This window comes from Myotis myotis, unplaced genomic scaffold (genome assembly GCF_014108235.1).
Source record: "Myotis myotis isolate mMyoMyo1 unplaced genomic scaffold, mMyoMyo1.p scaffold_m19_p_28, whole genome shotgun sequence".
In the NCBI taxonomy this organism is placed as follows: Eukaryota; Metazoa; Chordata; class Mammalia; order Chiroptera; family Vespertilionidae; genus Myotis; species Myotis myotis.
The window spans coordinates 2,659,078-2,671,172 of NW_023416333.1; the positions used below are offsets into that span (position 1 = coordinate 2,659,078).

At 47.9% G+C, this 12,095-nt stretch overlaps 2 protein-coding genes across 3 annotated transcripts in view; both read left to right on the forward strand.

The window, feature by feature from the left end:
• Positions 1–12,095, forward strand: part of LOC118649276 (sialic acid-binding Ig-like lectin 5) — a 45,926-nt gene that overhangs the window by 25,497 nt on the left and 8,334 nt on the right. The gene's annotated exons all lie outside the window — the stretch shown is intronic.
• On the forward strand, positions 6,569–10,581 carry LOC118649137 (sialic acid-binding Ig-like lectin 14). Its single transcript, XM_036295938.1, has 7 exons — positions 6,569–6,605; positions 6,683–7,102; positions 7,329–7,598; positions 7,857–7,904; positions 8,132–8,386; positions 9,258–9,393; positions 9,530–10,581. Exons 1-7 carry the CDS (start codon positions 6,569–6,571, stop codon positions 9,564–9,566), a joined length of 1,203 nt encoding a protein of 400 aa, XP_036151831.1. The 3' UTR covers positions 9,567–10,581.

Here is a 12,095-nt window from a genome sequence, read left to right on the forward strand (position 1 = left end):
TTAGAATTTTAGAAAAAGCTTGAATCCAGAAATTAGGCAGAATATCTAAACCAAAAAAACACACACCAAAATTCCCACTGGCATTTGCCCAGACTAATCATGAGAGCTTTGGGTCTGTGGCATTTCTGGCCTGGAAATGAAACCAAAACTGGTTTGTTCAAGGTGGGGAGTTTCAAAGGAGACCACTCCCACAGTGAGGTTGTATGAGGAACAGAGTAATTCAAAGAAAACCAAAGACAAGGAGGACATCTGAACATCACCAGAGAGAAAAAGACTGATTACATTAAAAAGAAGAGCAGTGTAATTTAATGATCAGTAGTGATGATGAAAAGCAGAAGAAAGCAAATACTATATTTAAATATCACTTTATAATTTTTGTGCAGTAGAGATAATGCAAAAATAAGAAAGTAATAGAGATATTTTGGAACAAGTAACTGGGGCAGTCTGGTGATAGCCAGAGGGAAAGGGGAATGGGGGCTAGGTGGAGGTGGGCAAGTAAGAGGGAAATGGCGATTGAAAGAGATTTTTACTTGGGGTGATGGTCACGCGATGCAGTGTGCAGATGATGTTTTGTTGAGCTGCAACACTTGAAACTTGTATGGTTTTACGAACTAATGTCACCCCAATAAATTCAATAAAAATGTGTTAAATAACAAAAATGCAACTGAGTAAATTTGAAGATCTGATTGGCTTTTCTTTTTTTTTTTTAATATATTTTATTGATTTTTTACAGAGAGGAAGGGAGAGAGATAGAGAGTTAGAAACATCGATGAGAGAGAAACATCGATCAGCTGCCTCCTGCACATCTCCCACTGGGGATGTGCCCGCAACCCAGGTACATGCCCTTGACCGGAATCGAACCTGGGACCTTTCAGTCCGCAGGCCGACGCTCTATCCACAGAGCCAAACCGGTTTCGGCAGATCTGATTGGCTTTTCAAAAAGGAAAAACAACAACACAACAACCAACATTTCCTCTAGAAAAAAAAAGTTTTTAAATTCTTGACCATAATAACAGCTAAGCCCAAGTGGTTGTATGGGGGAAATGGATTTAACATTTCCTAATATTTACATATTCCCTGTGAGCTGTTCTGGAAAATTAATAAACCCAAAGGGGAGGAGATCTTGGAAACCTCTGACTTATAGCCTGTTGGTCAGAAGCACAGGTGATAACCTGCACTTGAGATTAGCACCTGACATGGGATTAAGGAGGAGAGCAGGTTAAGAATTTAGCCTTAAACATGTGGCATCTGATGCTACATTCGGGTAGGTAGTGTCAAAATTGAGTAGTTGAATTGGGGGAGAAATTCCTCATGCCACCCGCAATGGAATTAGTCTCAGAATACCAAAATAGATATTTTACATTCATTTTCTTGTGGTAAGTCCTCAAAGTTCAGTGTGTGTTTTACCTTTATGACTCATCATCTAGCCCCTTACAGCCACCCTTCAAGGGGTCACCTGCCCCAAGTGGCCATTGGCTCCCATGTAGCGTGGCTTTGATCCAGGATGGAAGTGTAGGAGCGGAATTGCTGGGTATGGTGTGACTGTCCTCAGTGTAGTAGAAGATGCTAGTTTTCTCTGAAGCACTGGTACCAACTTACATTTCAACAACCGTCGGCCCACACTGTCACTGGCACTGGGTGCTTTCAGATACTATAATGTTCGTCCACGTGGAGCCAGTGTAATACTATCTTATTGTGGTTTTAACGAGCGCTTTCCTGTTGCTAATGAGCTGGAGCTGCTTTTCATTTGTTTACCGGCTGGTTGTTTTCTCTTTAATGAGGTGCAGCTCAAGTGAGCCCATTTTTCTGTATTTTGTTTTCTCATGTATTTGTAGAAATTCTTCTTGGAATTCTGGAGACCGACACTCTGATGCTTGCACGTGTTGTAAAATTCTTCTCTCACCTGATGGCTGATGATTTAGCACTACCTATGGTGTCTTTTATGAAGAGTCCTGAATTGTAACATAGTCCAGATTGTCCGTGCTTCTCTTTATAAATAGTGCTATTTATGTCTTCTTCAGGAATCCCTCCCTACGTTTAGTTCTTGGAGATATTCTGTGATGTTACCTTCTAGGAACTCTAATGTCTTGTCTTTGGTAAAACAGTAGCTCTTCTCCATCTGCCCTGGGTTTCAGTGCCTTGTAGGAGCTGGGGGTGCAATCTCATCCCACTGCATTCAGATCCCTCGCTGCCCACACACATTATTGAAGTTTATCTTCTTGTCACTTCTGTGCATCAGCCCCTCTATCATGCATGATGTTTCCTGTGGTTTAGGTCTATGGTATTGCTAGGTGCTCTGTTCTGTTCCCGTGGTCTAGTGGTCTAACCCTGTGTTAGTACAGCACCGTCTTGTTTTCTATAACATTTTAATGTCTTGACGTCTTATGGAGCCAGTTCTCATACATTGTTCTTCATGATTGCCTTGGCTGAACTTGGAAAAATTTACTTCAATATAAATTTACAATAGCGATACCAAGTTCCACAAAAGTCACTTGGAGACTGGTGACATGTTGCTTTAACTCAGAAGATTAATTTGGGTAGGCTAGACTTTTATACAATACTAGAGGCCCGGTGCACAAATTCGTGCATGGTGGGGTCCACCTGCCCGCCCCGATGGGGGCCAATCAGGGCTGGGCTGGTGTGGGGGAGGGGATGTGGGAGGTTGGCCGCCAGCCCCATCCCCAATCAGGGTGGGGGGACAATTGGGGACAGGGCTGGCCAGGGGGAGGGGCTATGGGGGGTTTGGGGGGCCAATTGGGGCCCCCATTGGGCCGGTTGGCCCCTTTAGTGAGCCTCATAGCGACCGATTGTTCCAATTGTTCTGGTCGTTCTACTGTTCTGGTCACTTGGCTTTTATAAATATAGATTGTTGTCATACCCATTAACATGCATATTGTCTATTTATTTGCATCTTTAATGTCCTCCTAAACAGATTTATAATTTCCTTCATTGAGAAAGGGCATATTATATTTTTATGTCCATCTCTCTTAGCAATATACTCTCTTAGCAATTTTCAAATATACAACACAGTACTATTAACTGCATTATTATAGCTAATAGTATTAATACCCACTATTATTATAAAAATATGTTTATTTATTTCAAAGAGGAAGTGAGAGGGAGAGATAGAAACATCAGTGATGAGAATCATTGATCGGCTGCCTCCTGCAAGCCCCCTACTGGGGATCGAGCCTACAACCTGGGCATGTACCCTAACTGGGAATGGAACTATGACCTCCTAGTTCATAGGTTGATGCTTAACCAATGAACCACACCAGCGGGGCAGTACCCACTATTATTAACTACAGTCACCATGCTGTACATCACATACTTATGATTTAATCATTTTATAACTGGAAGTTTGTACCATTGACCACACTCATTCATATTGCCCAACCCACAGGCTCTGCCTCCAGTAACGATCAATCAGTTCCCTGTATCTCTGAGTTTGATTTTTTTCAATGTTTCTACATATAAGTGAGATCATACTGTATTTGTCTTTCTCTTTCTGATTTACTTCACTTAGTACAATGCCCTCGTGGTCCATCCATGTTGACCCAAATGGCATGAAGTCCTTTTTATAGCACAATAACATCCCACTGTATATAGAGCACACTTTCTTTGTCCATTCATGGATTGATGGGCACTTAGGTTGCTTCCACATATTGTAGATGCTGCTGCAATGAACATAGAGATGCATGTGTCTTTTCAAGTTAGTGTTTTTATTTCCTCTAAATAAATACCCAGAAGTGGTGTTGCTGGGTCATGTGGCAGCTTTATTTATAATTTTTGAGGAACTGCCATATTGATTTACATAGTGGCTGCCCCAATTTACATTCCCAGCAACAGTGCAAGAGGGTTCCCCTTTCTGAACATTCTTGCTAACACTTATCATTTCTTTTCTTTTTTTTTTTACATTTTATTTTATTGATTTTTTTACAGAGAGGAAGGGAGAAGGATAGAGAGTTAGAAACATCGATGAGAGAGAAACATTGATCAGCTGCCTCCTGCACACCCCCTACTGGGTATGTGCCTGCAACCAAGGTACATGCCCTTGACCGGAGTCGAACCTAGGACCCTTCAGTCCACAGGCTGACGCTCTATCCACTGAGCCAAACCGGTTAAGGCTATTATTTCTTGTCTGTTTTATTTCTCAGCTTGAGATTTGCTAGACCTCTCAGTGATAGGAATTGTGGGGGTACAACCATGGAAATCGTGCTTTTCTTTAGGTCTCTGCTTTGCACTAGACCAGTGGTCAACAAACCACGGCTTGGGAGCCACATGCGGATCTTTGACCCCTTGAGTGTGGCTCTTCCACAAAATACCATGTGTGGGCGCACATGTACAGTGCGATTGAAACTTTGTGGCCCATGCGCAGAAGTCGGTTTTCGACCTGGGAGAGTCTATTTTGAAGAAGTGGCATTAGAAGAAGTGGGGGGTGTCGGTCGGTTGAGCGAAGGGAGACGCAGCGCCTGGGGAAAACCAGCCCCTTGGGGGAGGCGCGTGCGATTCAAGCACGAGTTGAGGATGGGAGAGTCGGAAGGGGTCGACCTCAGCGAACTTACCTCAATCAGATTGAGGACGTTTTTAGCAAAGGCCAGCTTAGGAGTCCCTAATGAAGTTAATAACAATGTACCTATCTATGTAGTTTAAGTTTAAAAAATTTGGCTCTCAAAAGAAATCTCAATCATTGTACTGTGGATATTTGGCTCTGTTGACTAATGAGTTTGCCGACCACTGCACTAGACAATCTTCATTGTAATATGCGAGGAGTCCAGATAGGTGGTGGGGGGAGCTGGTTCCTTCCTTTCCACCTGCACCCAAGGCAGGGGCAAACTCAGGTTTGTGGACCCTGATATTGACATAGATGTCAAGATTATTGCTTCAAAAAAAATACAAAATCTGCTACACATGGATTTTTCTAACACGAGAAAGCATATTACATCAAGTCACAAAGGCAAAAATGTTTAAGCCCAAAATATAAGACAAATGAAAAAAAGCACAGACTATTTTTCTTAGCCGTGCGACCTACCTGCCCGGCACACCGGCATAAGGCGTGTTCTCTAATTTTCTAAATCCTCAATTGAGGACATGTTTATTGATTTTAGAGAGTAAAGAAGAAACATCAATCGGTTGCCTCCTACATGCCCATACAGGGGATGGGACCTACAACCTAGGTATGTGCTGTGACTGGGAATTAAATCCACAACTTTCTGGTGTAAGGGATGACACTCCATCCTGAGCCACCTGGCCAGGCTCCACAGTTTTTAACTGATACTTTTTGATTGACTCTTTATAGGAGATTAATTCTGTCACATAGTAATAAATGTTAATATTATATTAAGTATTAATTACTAGAAAATTATATTTATACTAGAGGCTCAGCACACAAAATTCATTCATGGGTAGGGTCCCTAGGCCTGCTGGGGCTCAGGGCTAATTAGGGTCTTCCAGCTGCCAGCTGGGGCCTTCCTTCATTCCACATTACCCCTGGTGGTCAGCACACATCATTGCGGGCAATCAAACTCCCAGTCTCCCCATCAAACTCCTGAGGGGACACTTTGCATATTAGCCTTTTATATATATAGATAACATAGAGAATAGAGAGAGAATTCAGTGTTCCCTTCAGCATGGCTGTTAGACATTTTCTTTTTCTCCTGTACAATTAAAGAAACGTTTCTTTCAATCACACAATTTGCTACTGGAATGTCTGAAGTTTCACATCACTGCCATATTTGGGAAAACATTGATCAAGTTTCTTTCTTTCATAAAAGAGTAGTAGGATTGCAGGTTGTGTCCACACAGCACTCGAGCCCCTTCTGGGCTTTGAAAAGGGATGGAGCATGTGAGGGGACTGAAGGTGGAGCTTCCTGAGCTGTAAGGTGGTGAATTTGCTGATGTGCTGAGGCTCCGCCTCTGGGTCCCTCTGAATAGGGTGAGATCTCCCTTCACACATCGCCTTCTGATGGGGCCTGTGTGCTGTCACTGTACAGGTCTCTCCGGCTCTGAAAGACCCACACGTGTGCCTCCCATGTCCCCACAAAGCTCTCAGGGCAAAGGGCTTCAATGCTCAAGTTTACGCAGGGGATCCACCCCCCAACTGGAGTTGAGTCTAAATTCCTTTTCCTCTTGCCATCACTTGAGTTGTCTAAAGAAAATTTAAAGTTATCCTTTTCCAGACCCATCAGTGGTTACAGCTCAAGGTTGTATCTCCCCCAAGTCCAGCTCTGACCCCAGTGGCCCCCTGGGTGACCTCCCTCTCCACTTACACATCATCTGCAGGGTGATTACTTTCAGATTCAAATCTGGACACGCCTCTCAACCTCTAGGGGCCTCAGCATATCTACCGGCAGGGTTGAGTGGGAGGGGGGAGGAAGACAGGATGAGTTCTCAGACAACACCCACCCCCCACCGGCCACGTCCTGTGGAGGCCAAGTTCCCCTCCAGCCTGGCCACAGTCTCTCCCCCAGGGCTTCCTGTTGAGGCATCATAAGCCCCCACCACAGAGCTGGGCACTTACCTCCCTGACACAGGGACCCGGACCCGCTCTGCCCTGCCAGAGGCAGACATGGTGCCCCTGCTGCTGCTGCCCCTGCTGTGGGGGGGTGAGTGGACTGAGGGAGGGGGGCTGGGCAGGTTGGGGATCAGCAGGGGCTGCCACTGAGCCTCTGCCCCCTCCCAGGGTCCCTGCAGCAGCTGCCAGGCTATGAGCTCCAAGTGCAGGAATCGGTGACAGTGTTTGAGGGTCTGTGTGTCCACGTGCCCTGCTCCTTCTCCTACCCGAGGAGTTCGTGGTCTTCCTCTAGCAAATTCTACACCTACTGGTACCGGGACGGGGACAACACAGCCTATGATGCTCCTGTGGCCTCGAGCAACTATAATAAACCAGTGAAGATAGAGACCAAAGTCCGATTTCTCCTCCCGGACCCCAGGACCAACGACTGTTCCTTGCACATCAGAGACGCCAGGAGGAGTGACACAGGACGCTACTTCTTCCGAGTGGAGATAGAATATCCTGAATATAATTACCAAGGACATTTCCAAGGATATAAGTCCCAAGGATATAGTTACCAAGATAAAATGCTGGATTTGCAGGTGACAGGTATGGCAGGGGCCCAGGAAAGGACCCAGGGACATGGGACCCCATCTTAGAGCAGGAACAGGACACTGGACACTCCCTGTCCAGGCCTTGGGCCCTGGGTGGTTGGAAGATCACAGGGCCTGGGGAGCTCAGGGGCCCTGAGGCATGAGTCCCACTCAGGATCACACTTTGGGTCCCCACACCCTGGAGCCCAGGCACCTGCCTTTCTCCCCTGCATCCCTGACAGAGAAACCGCACATCCGTATTCGGGAGCCGTTGGAGGCCGGCCACAGCACACAGCTTTCCTGCAGCCTGCCCGGGGACTGCAAAGGGGGACGACCTCTCAGCTTCTCCTGGGCGGGAGCCGCTGTGGACTCGCTGGACCCCCAGACCCTCCGCTCCTCAGTGCTCACCTTCACCCCGAGGCCCTGGGACCATGGCACCAACCTCACCTGTCAGGTGAAACGGGAATGGCCTCAGTTGACCACACAGAGAACTATCCGGCTCAGTGTCTCCTGTGAGTGTTGGAGGGGTGGCTATGTCCATGGGGACAGTGGGAGCAATGTGTGTGTGTGTGTGTGTGTGTGTGTGTGTGTGTGTGTTTATGTGTGTGTGTGTGCTGGAGGCTGAGCTAACCTGAGAACACCCGGGCATAGATCTGCGTGTAGGTGGGGAGGGGGCCAGAAGGAGAGAACCCATCCTTCCAGGTTCCCACCACCGACCTTGGGACTGGGGCGACTTCCATCTGAAGGGGGGCCCTGTCTTTCTATCCCAGATGCCCCTCAGAACCTCACCATAGGCGTCTCCTTCAGAAACGACCCAGGTAGGAAAGAACCCCTCCTCTCGGGGCTGTGAACTCCCATGGGGCCTGGGTGGGGCAGAGGAGGGAGCAGGAGTTTGAATGGGATCAGACATGGGAAGGGCAAGGATGAAAGTCATCACCCCAGTCCCTCATCTCTGGTGGGTAGGTGCCTGCACACATCTCTCTTCTCTCCCTTCTCTCTCTCTCTCCCTCTCTCTCTCCCTCTCTCTGCATTTCTCTACCCAAAGCCTTCAAGAATCTACAAACCACATCCCTTCTCATTCTGGAGGAAGAGGCCCTGAGGCTGCTCTGTGAGGCTGACAGCAACCCCACTGCCGAGCTAAGCTGGTTCCGGGGGTCCCCAGGCCTGAACGCGACCCCCCTCTCCAGCACCGCGATCCTGGAGCTGCCTCGCGTGGGGCCTGCACAGGAAGGAGAGTTCACCTGCCAAGCTCGGCACCCGCTGGGCTCCCAAAGTGTCTCTCTCAACCTCTCCGTGTTTTGTGAGTGGGGAGTGGACTGAGACGGGTGGGGATGGGGCAGGGGGGCGGGCACACTTGAGAGTAGGTCGCCTCAGTGCCTGCAGATGTTAGAGGCAGCGCTGACCCTTCTCCTTGCTCCGCACAGACCCCCCGCAGCTTTTGGGACCCTCCTGCTCCTGGCAGGACCAGGCTCTGTTCTGCAGCTGCTCTTCCAGGGCCCAAGGGGTCCCCTCCCTGCACTGGCGGCTGGGGGCGGGGCCCTGGAGGGGAACCATGGCAACACCTCCCACCCGCAGTTACCTCCTGCTCAGAGGGGCCCTGGACTGACAGCTCCCTGAGCCAGGGTGTGGGGCTCAGTGAGGGACTCAGATCCAGCTGTAAGGTCAGGATTGTCCATGGAGCCCAGGGCGCCTCTGTCCTGTTGCTGCCAGGTCAGGGCCTGCTGGGCAGAGGCCACGGAGAAAGGAGTCGGTCAGAGAGAGGGTGGAGCTGGGGGAGATGAGGGCTGAGAGGGGACAGGGAGGATTGCTAGGACAGGGCTCTCCATCTCCTGCCTGAGCAGAACCCACCGCGGGTTCAGCAAGGAGGAGGGAAGAGGAGAGACTGAGTCCTGGGAGTGGGTGGTGTCACCTGAGCTGATGCTGGAGGAACAAGCCCTGAGCCCTTCCAGCCCTCAGCACCAGGGCTCCTGGAGCTGCCCCATGTGGGGCTGGAGGCGGAGGGGAGTTCACCTGCCGGGCTCAGCACCCGCTGGGCTCCCAGCACGTCTCCTTCAGCCTCTCTGTGCAGAGTGAGGTGCAGGACAGGTGTGGGGCCGGCTGCCTGGTCAGGTGTTGGGGCTGTGGGTGGACTGAGACCTGGACAGCACGTCACCCGTCTCCCGCATCCCCAGGCAGCCCGCACTCCTGCAGATGTGTGACCGAGGAGCAGCAGGGCTCCTGGCCCCTGGTCTTCACCCTGATCAGAGGGGCCCTCATGGGGGCTGGCTTCCTCCTCACCTACGTCCTCACCTGGCTCTACTACACCAGGTGAGCAGGCCTGTCCCTCCCAGGGAAGATCAGGATTTGGCCCTGAGGTCCAGGTGGGGCCGAGCTGTCCGGCTCTGCCTGGAGTTAGAGCCAAAGTGGCCGAGTCTCTGAGCTGACATCTGTGTGGGCCCCGCAGGTGTGGAGGCCCCCGGAGCAGGAGGCAGAGCTCCTGATGGATTCTCCCTTCCTCTCAGGATGGGACTGAGGTGCGGACACCAGGCGAGAGGGACCGTCCTGGGACGTCAATGTCACCTTCTCCCTGGAAGCTCTTGACTCACCTGCCTCCAATGTGCCCCTGGGGTTTCAGTGTGTGGAAGTGACTGAGTGACGCCAAGGGGAGTCAGTGCCATGGAGAGAAGACTTTTCCTCCTCTCACCTCCAGAGAGGAGGGGCCGCTGTGCCCGGGAAGCCCGGATTTCCTCAGGAAGCAGATGCAGGTGCAGGGCCGCCTAGCGAGGGCCTTGATTGGGTTCCATGGGAAACGCAGGCAGGGCAGGGTGAGCCGTTCAGGACCAGCTGGTGTGTGTCAGTCGGGGGATGGGCCTGTGGGTGTGGTCTCTATGTGTTTGGTCCCAGGTCTTGGTCATTTGGGTTAGGCTGGGGTGGCTGGAAATATGGGCTCAGGATGGGTTTGTTTGCATCTGAAATTCTTTGCTGTCTCTGAGAATGGGCGAGCCCTGGGAGGCCCTGTCTCTCTTTGTCCTCCTAGCTGTTTAATGGCTCAAAATATCATAAGATACAGAAATAAACAAGTAATACACACCCACTGACGGCCCCTTGTTTCTGCCTGTTCCCTCTCTCTCCCTGTCTTGTTTCTGCCCACTCATCCCCCAACCCCAGGCTCCTCTCTCTTCATTCTCAAGCCCTGAAATGGACTGAAGTTTGCACCTTATCCTCCCTTTGTCCAGAAGTTACCTGGTTACCACCTGAGTTTCTGGTCTCCCAAACTGTCCTTCAATGTACACATCCATACATAGTAGAATTAGGAGCAGCTCTTCTTTCCCTATTCATAGATACTTACCTCGTAATTATTATTATAAAACATCCCAACATTTAATCATAAATGAAGACATTTGTGTGATATCACATAAAAATTGATTTTATTGTTTAGTGTCTGTCGGAGTTTCTTGAGTCAAATTATATCTAGATCTCCTCTTTCTGTTGTTGCTGTTATTGGACCTGTTTCAAGTAAGGGGTTTTGTTTATTTCTTGCAATTATTTTTCAATTGGTATTTATATTTTTTCTTATTTTTAAAAATATTTTTATTGATTTCTTAGAGGAAGGGAGAAGGAGAGATAGAAACATCAATGATGAGAGAGAGTCATTGATCGGCTGTCTCCCGAACGTCCCTTACTGAGGATCAAGCCCATAACCTGGGCTTGTAGCTTGACGGGGAATCAAACCCTGACCTCCTGTTTCATAGATTGATGCTCAACCCCTGAGCCACACTAGTCAGGCTATATCTATTCATGAATACTAAAAAAATTCAACATTCAAGACACATCCACTTATACTCTCACCATTTTGTATTGTTATGTTCATGTATCTTCCATCTGTAAATTTGATAAACTTCAGAGAACATTAATAATTTCTTGGATGTGAGCAATTATTTTCTCTCCAGATTTATTGAGAAATGTTTGACACAGAATGCATGCAAGTTTAAGGTATGTACTGGTGCATATTTAATATACCTATATGGTAAAGTGATTGCCACAACAAAGTTCATTAACACTTCTATGCTCTCATCTAATTACTACTGTTATGATTATAACATTAATGACATACTCCCTTAACAACTTTCAGGTATATAACAAAATACTGTTAATTGTAGTCATCATGCTGTCCAGTACATCCCCAGGAATTATTCATCTTGTAGCTGAAAGTTACCCTTGACCAACATCTCCCCATTTCCCCACCCCCAGCCCCTGCATCACCGTTCTCCTCTCTTTCTGTGAGTTCAGCTTCTTTAGACCCCACTGTGAGAACACACTGCAGGTAAACAATGACTATTTTGAAAAATACCCCTCACAGTTGTTCCTCTCATGCAGTTCTAGGCTTCCATCACAAAATCACTTCCCTCCATACAGAAATTAACTCAAAATGTATTAAAGACCTAAAACTAATAACCAAAAGTATAAAACTCTTAGAGAAAAACATAGGGGGAGAGTCCATGACATTGGATTTTGGAATGATTTCCTCGATATTTACATCAAAAGCACAGACAAGGAAAGCAAACATAGACAAGTGGGACTGTACCAACTTCAAAACCTGAACACAAAAGGACACTCTCACCAGACCCCAGAGGCCACCTACAGCATGGCAGAGAAGATGTATCTGATGAGGGCTTAATCTTCAGAATATATTACAAACTCATACGAGGCAACATAAAAAACCCAAATAACACATCTGAAGAATTGGGCAAAAAACTTGAGTCGATATTTCTCCAAAGATGATATTCAAATAGCTAACAAACTTATGAAAAGATATTCAACATCAGGAATCCTAAAGAACTGCAAATCAAAGTCCTTGCTGGGTAGCTCGGTTGGTTAGAGTGTCTTCCAGTTGGCTGGTTTGATCCTTTCGAGGGCACATACATCAATCAACCAATGAATGCATAAGTCAAAACTATAATGAGGAATCACCTCATAATCTTTAGGACGGCTACCATAAAGTAAAACCAAAAGCCCAGCTGGTGGCTCAA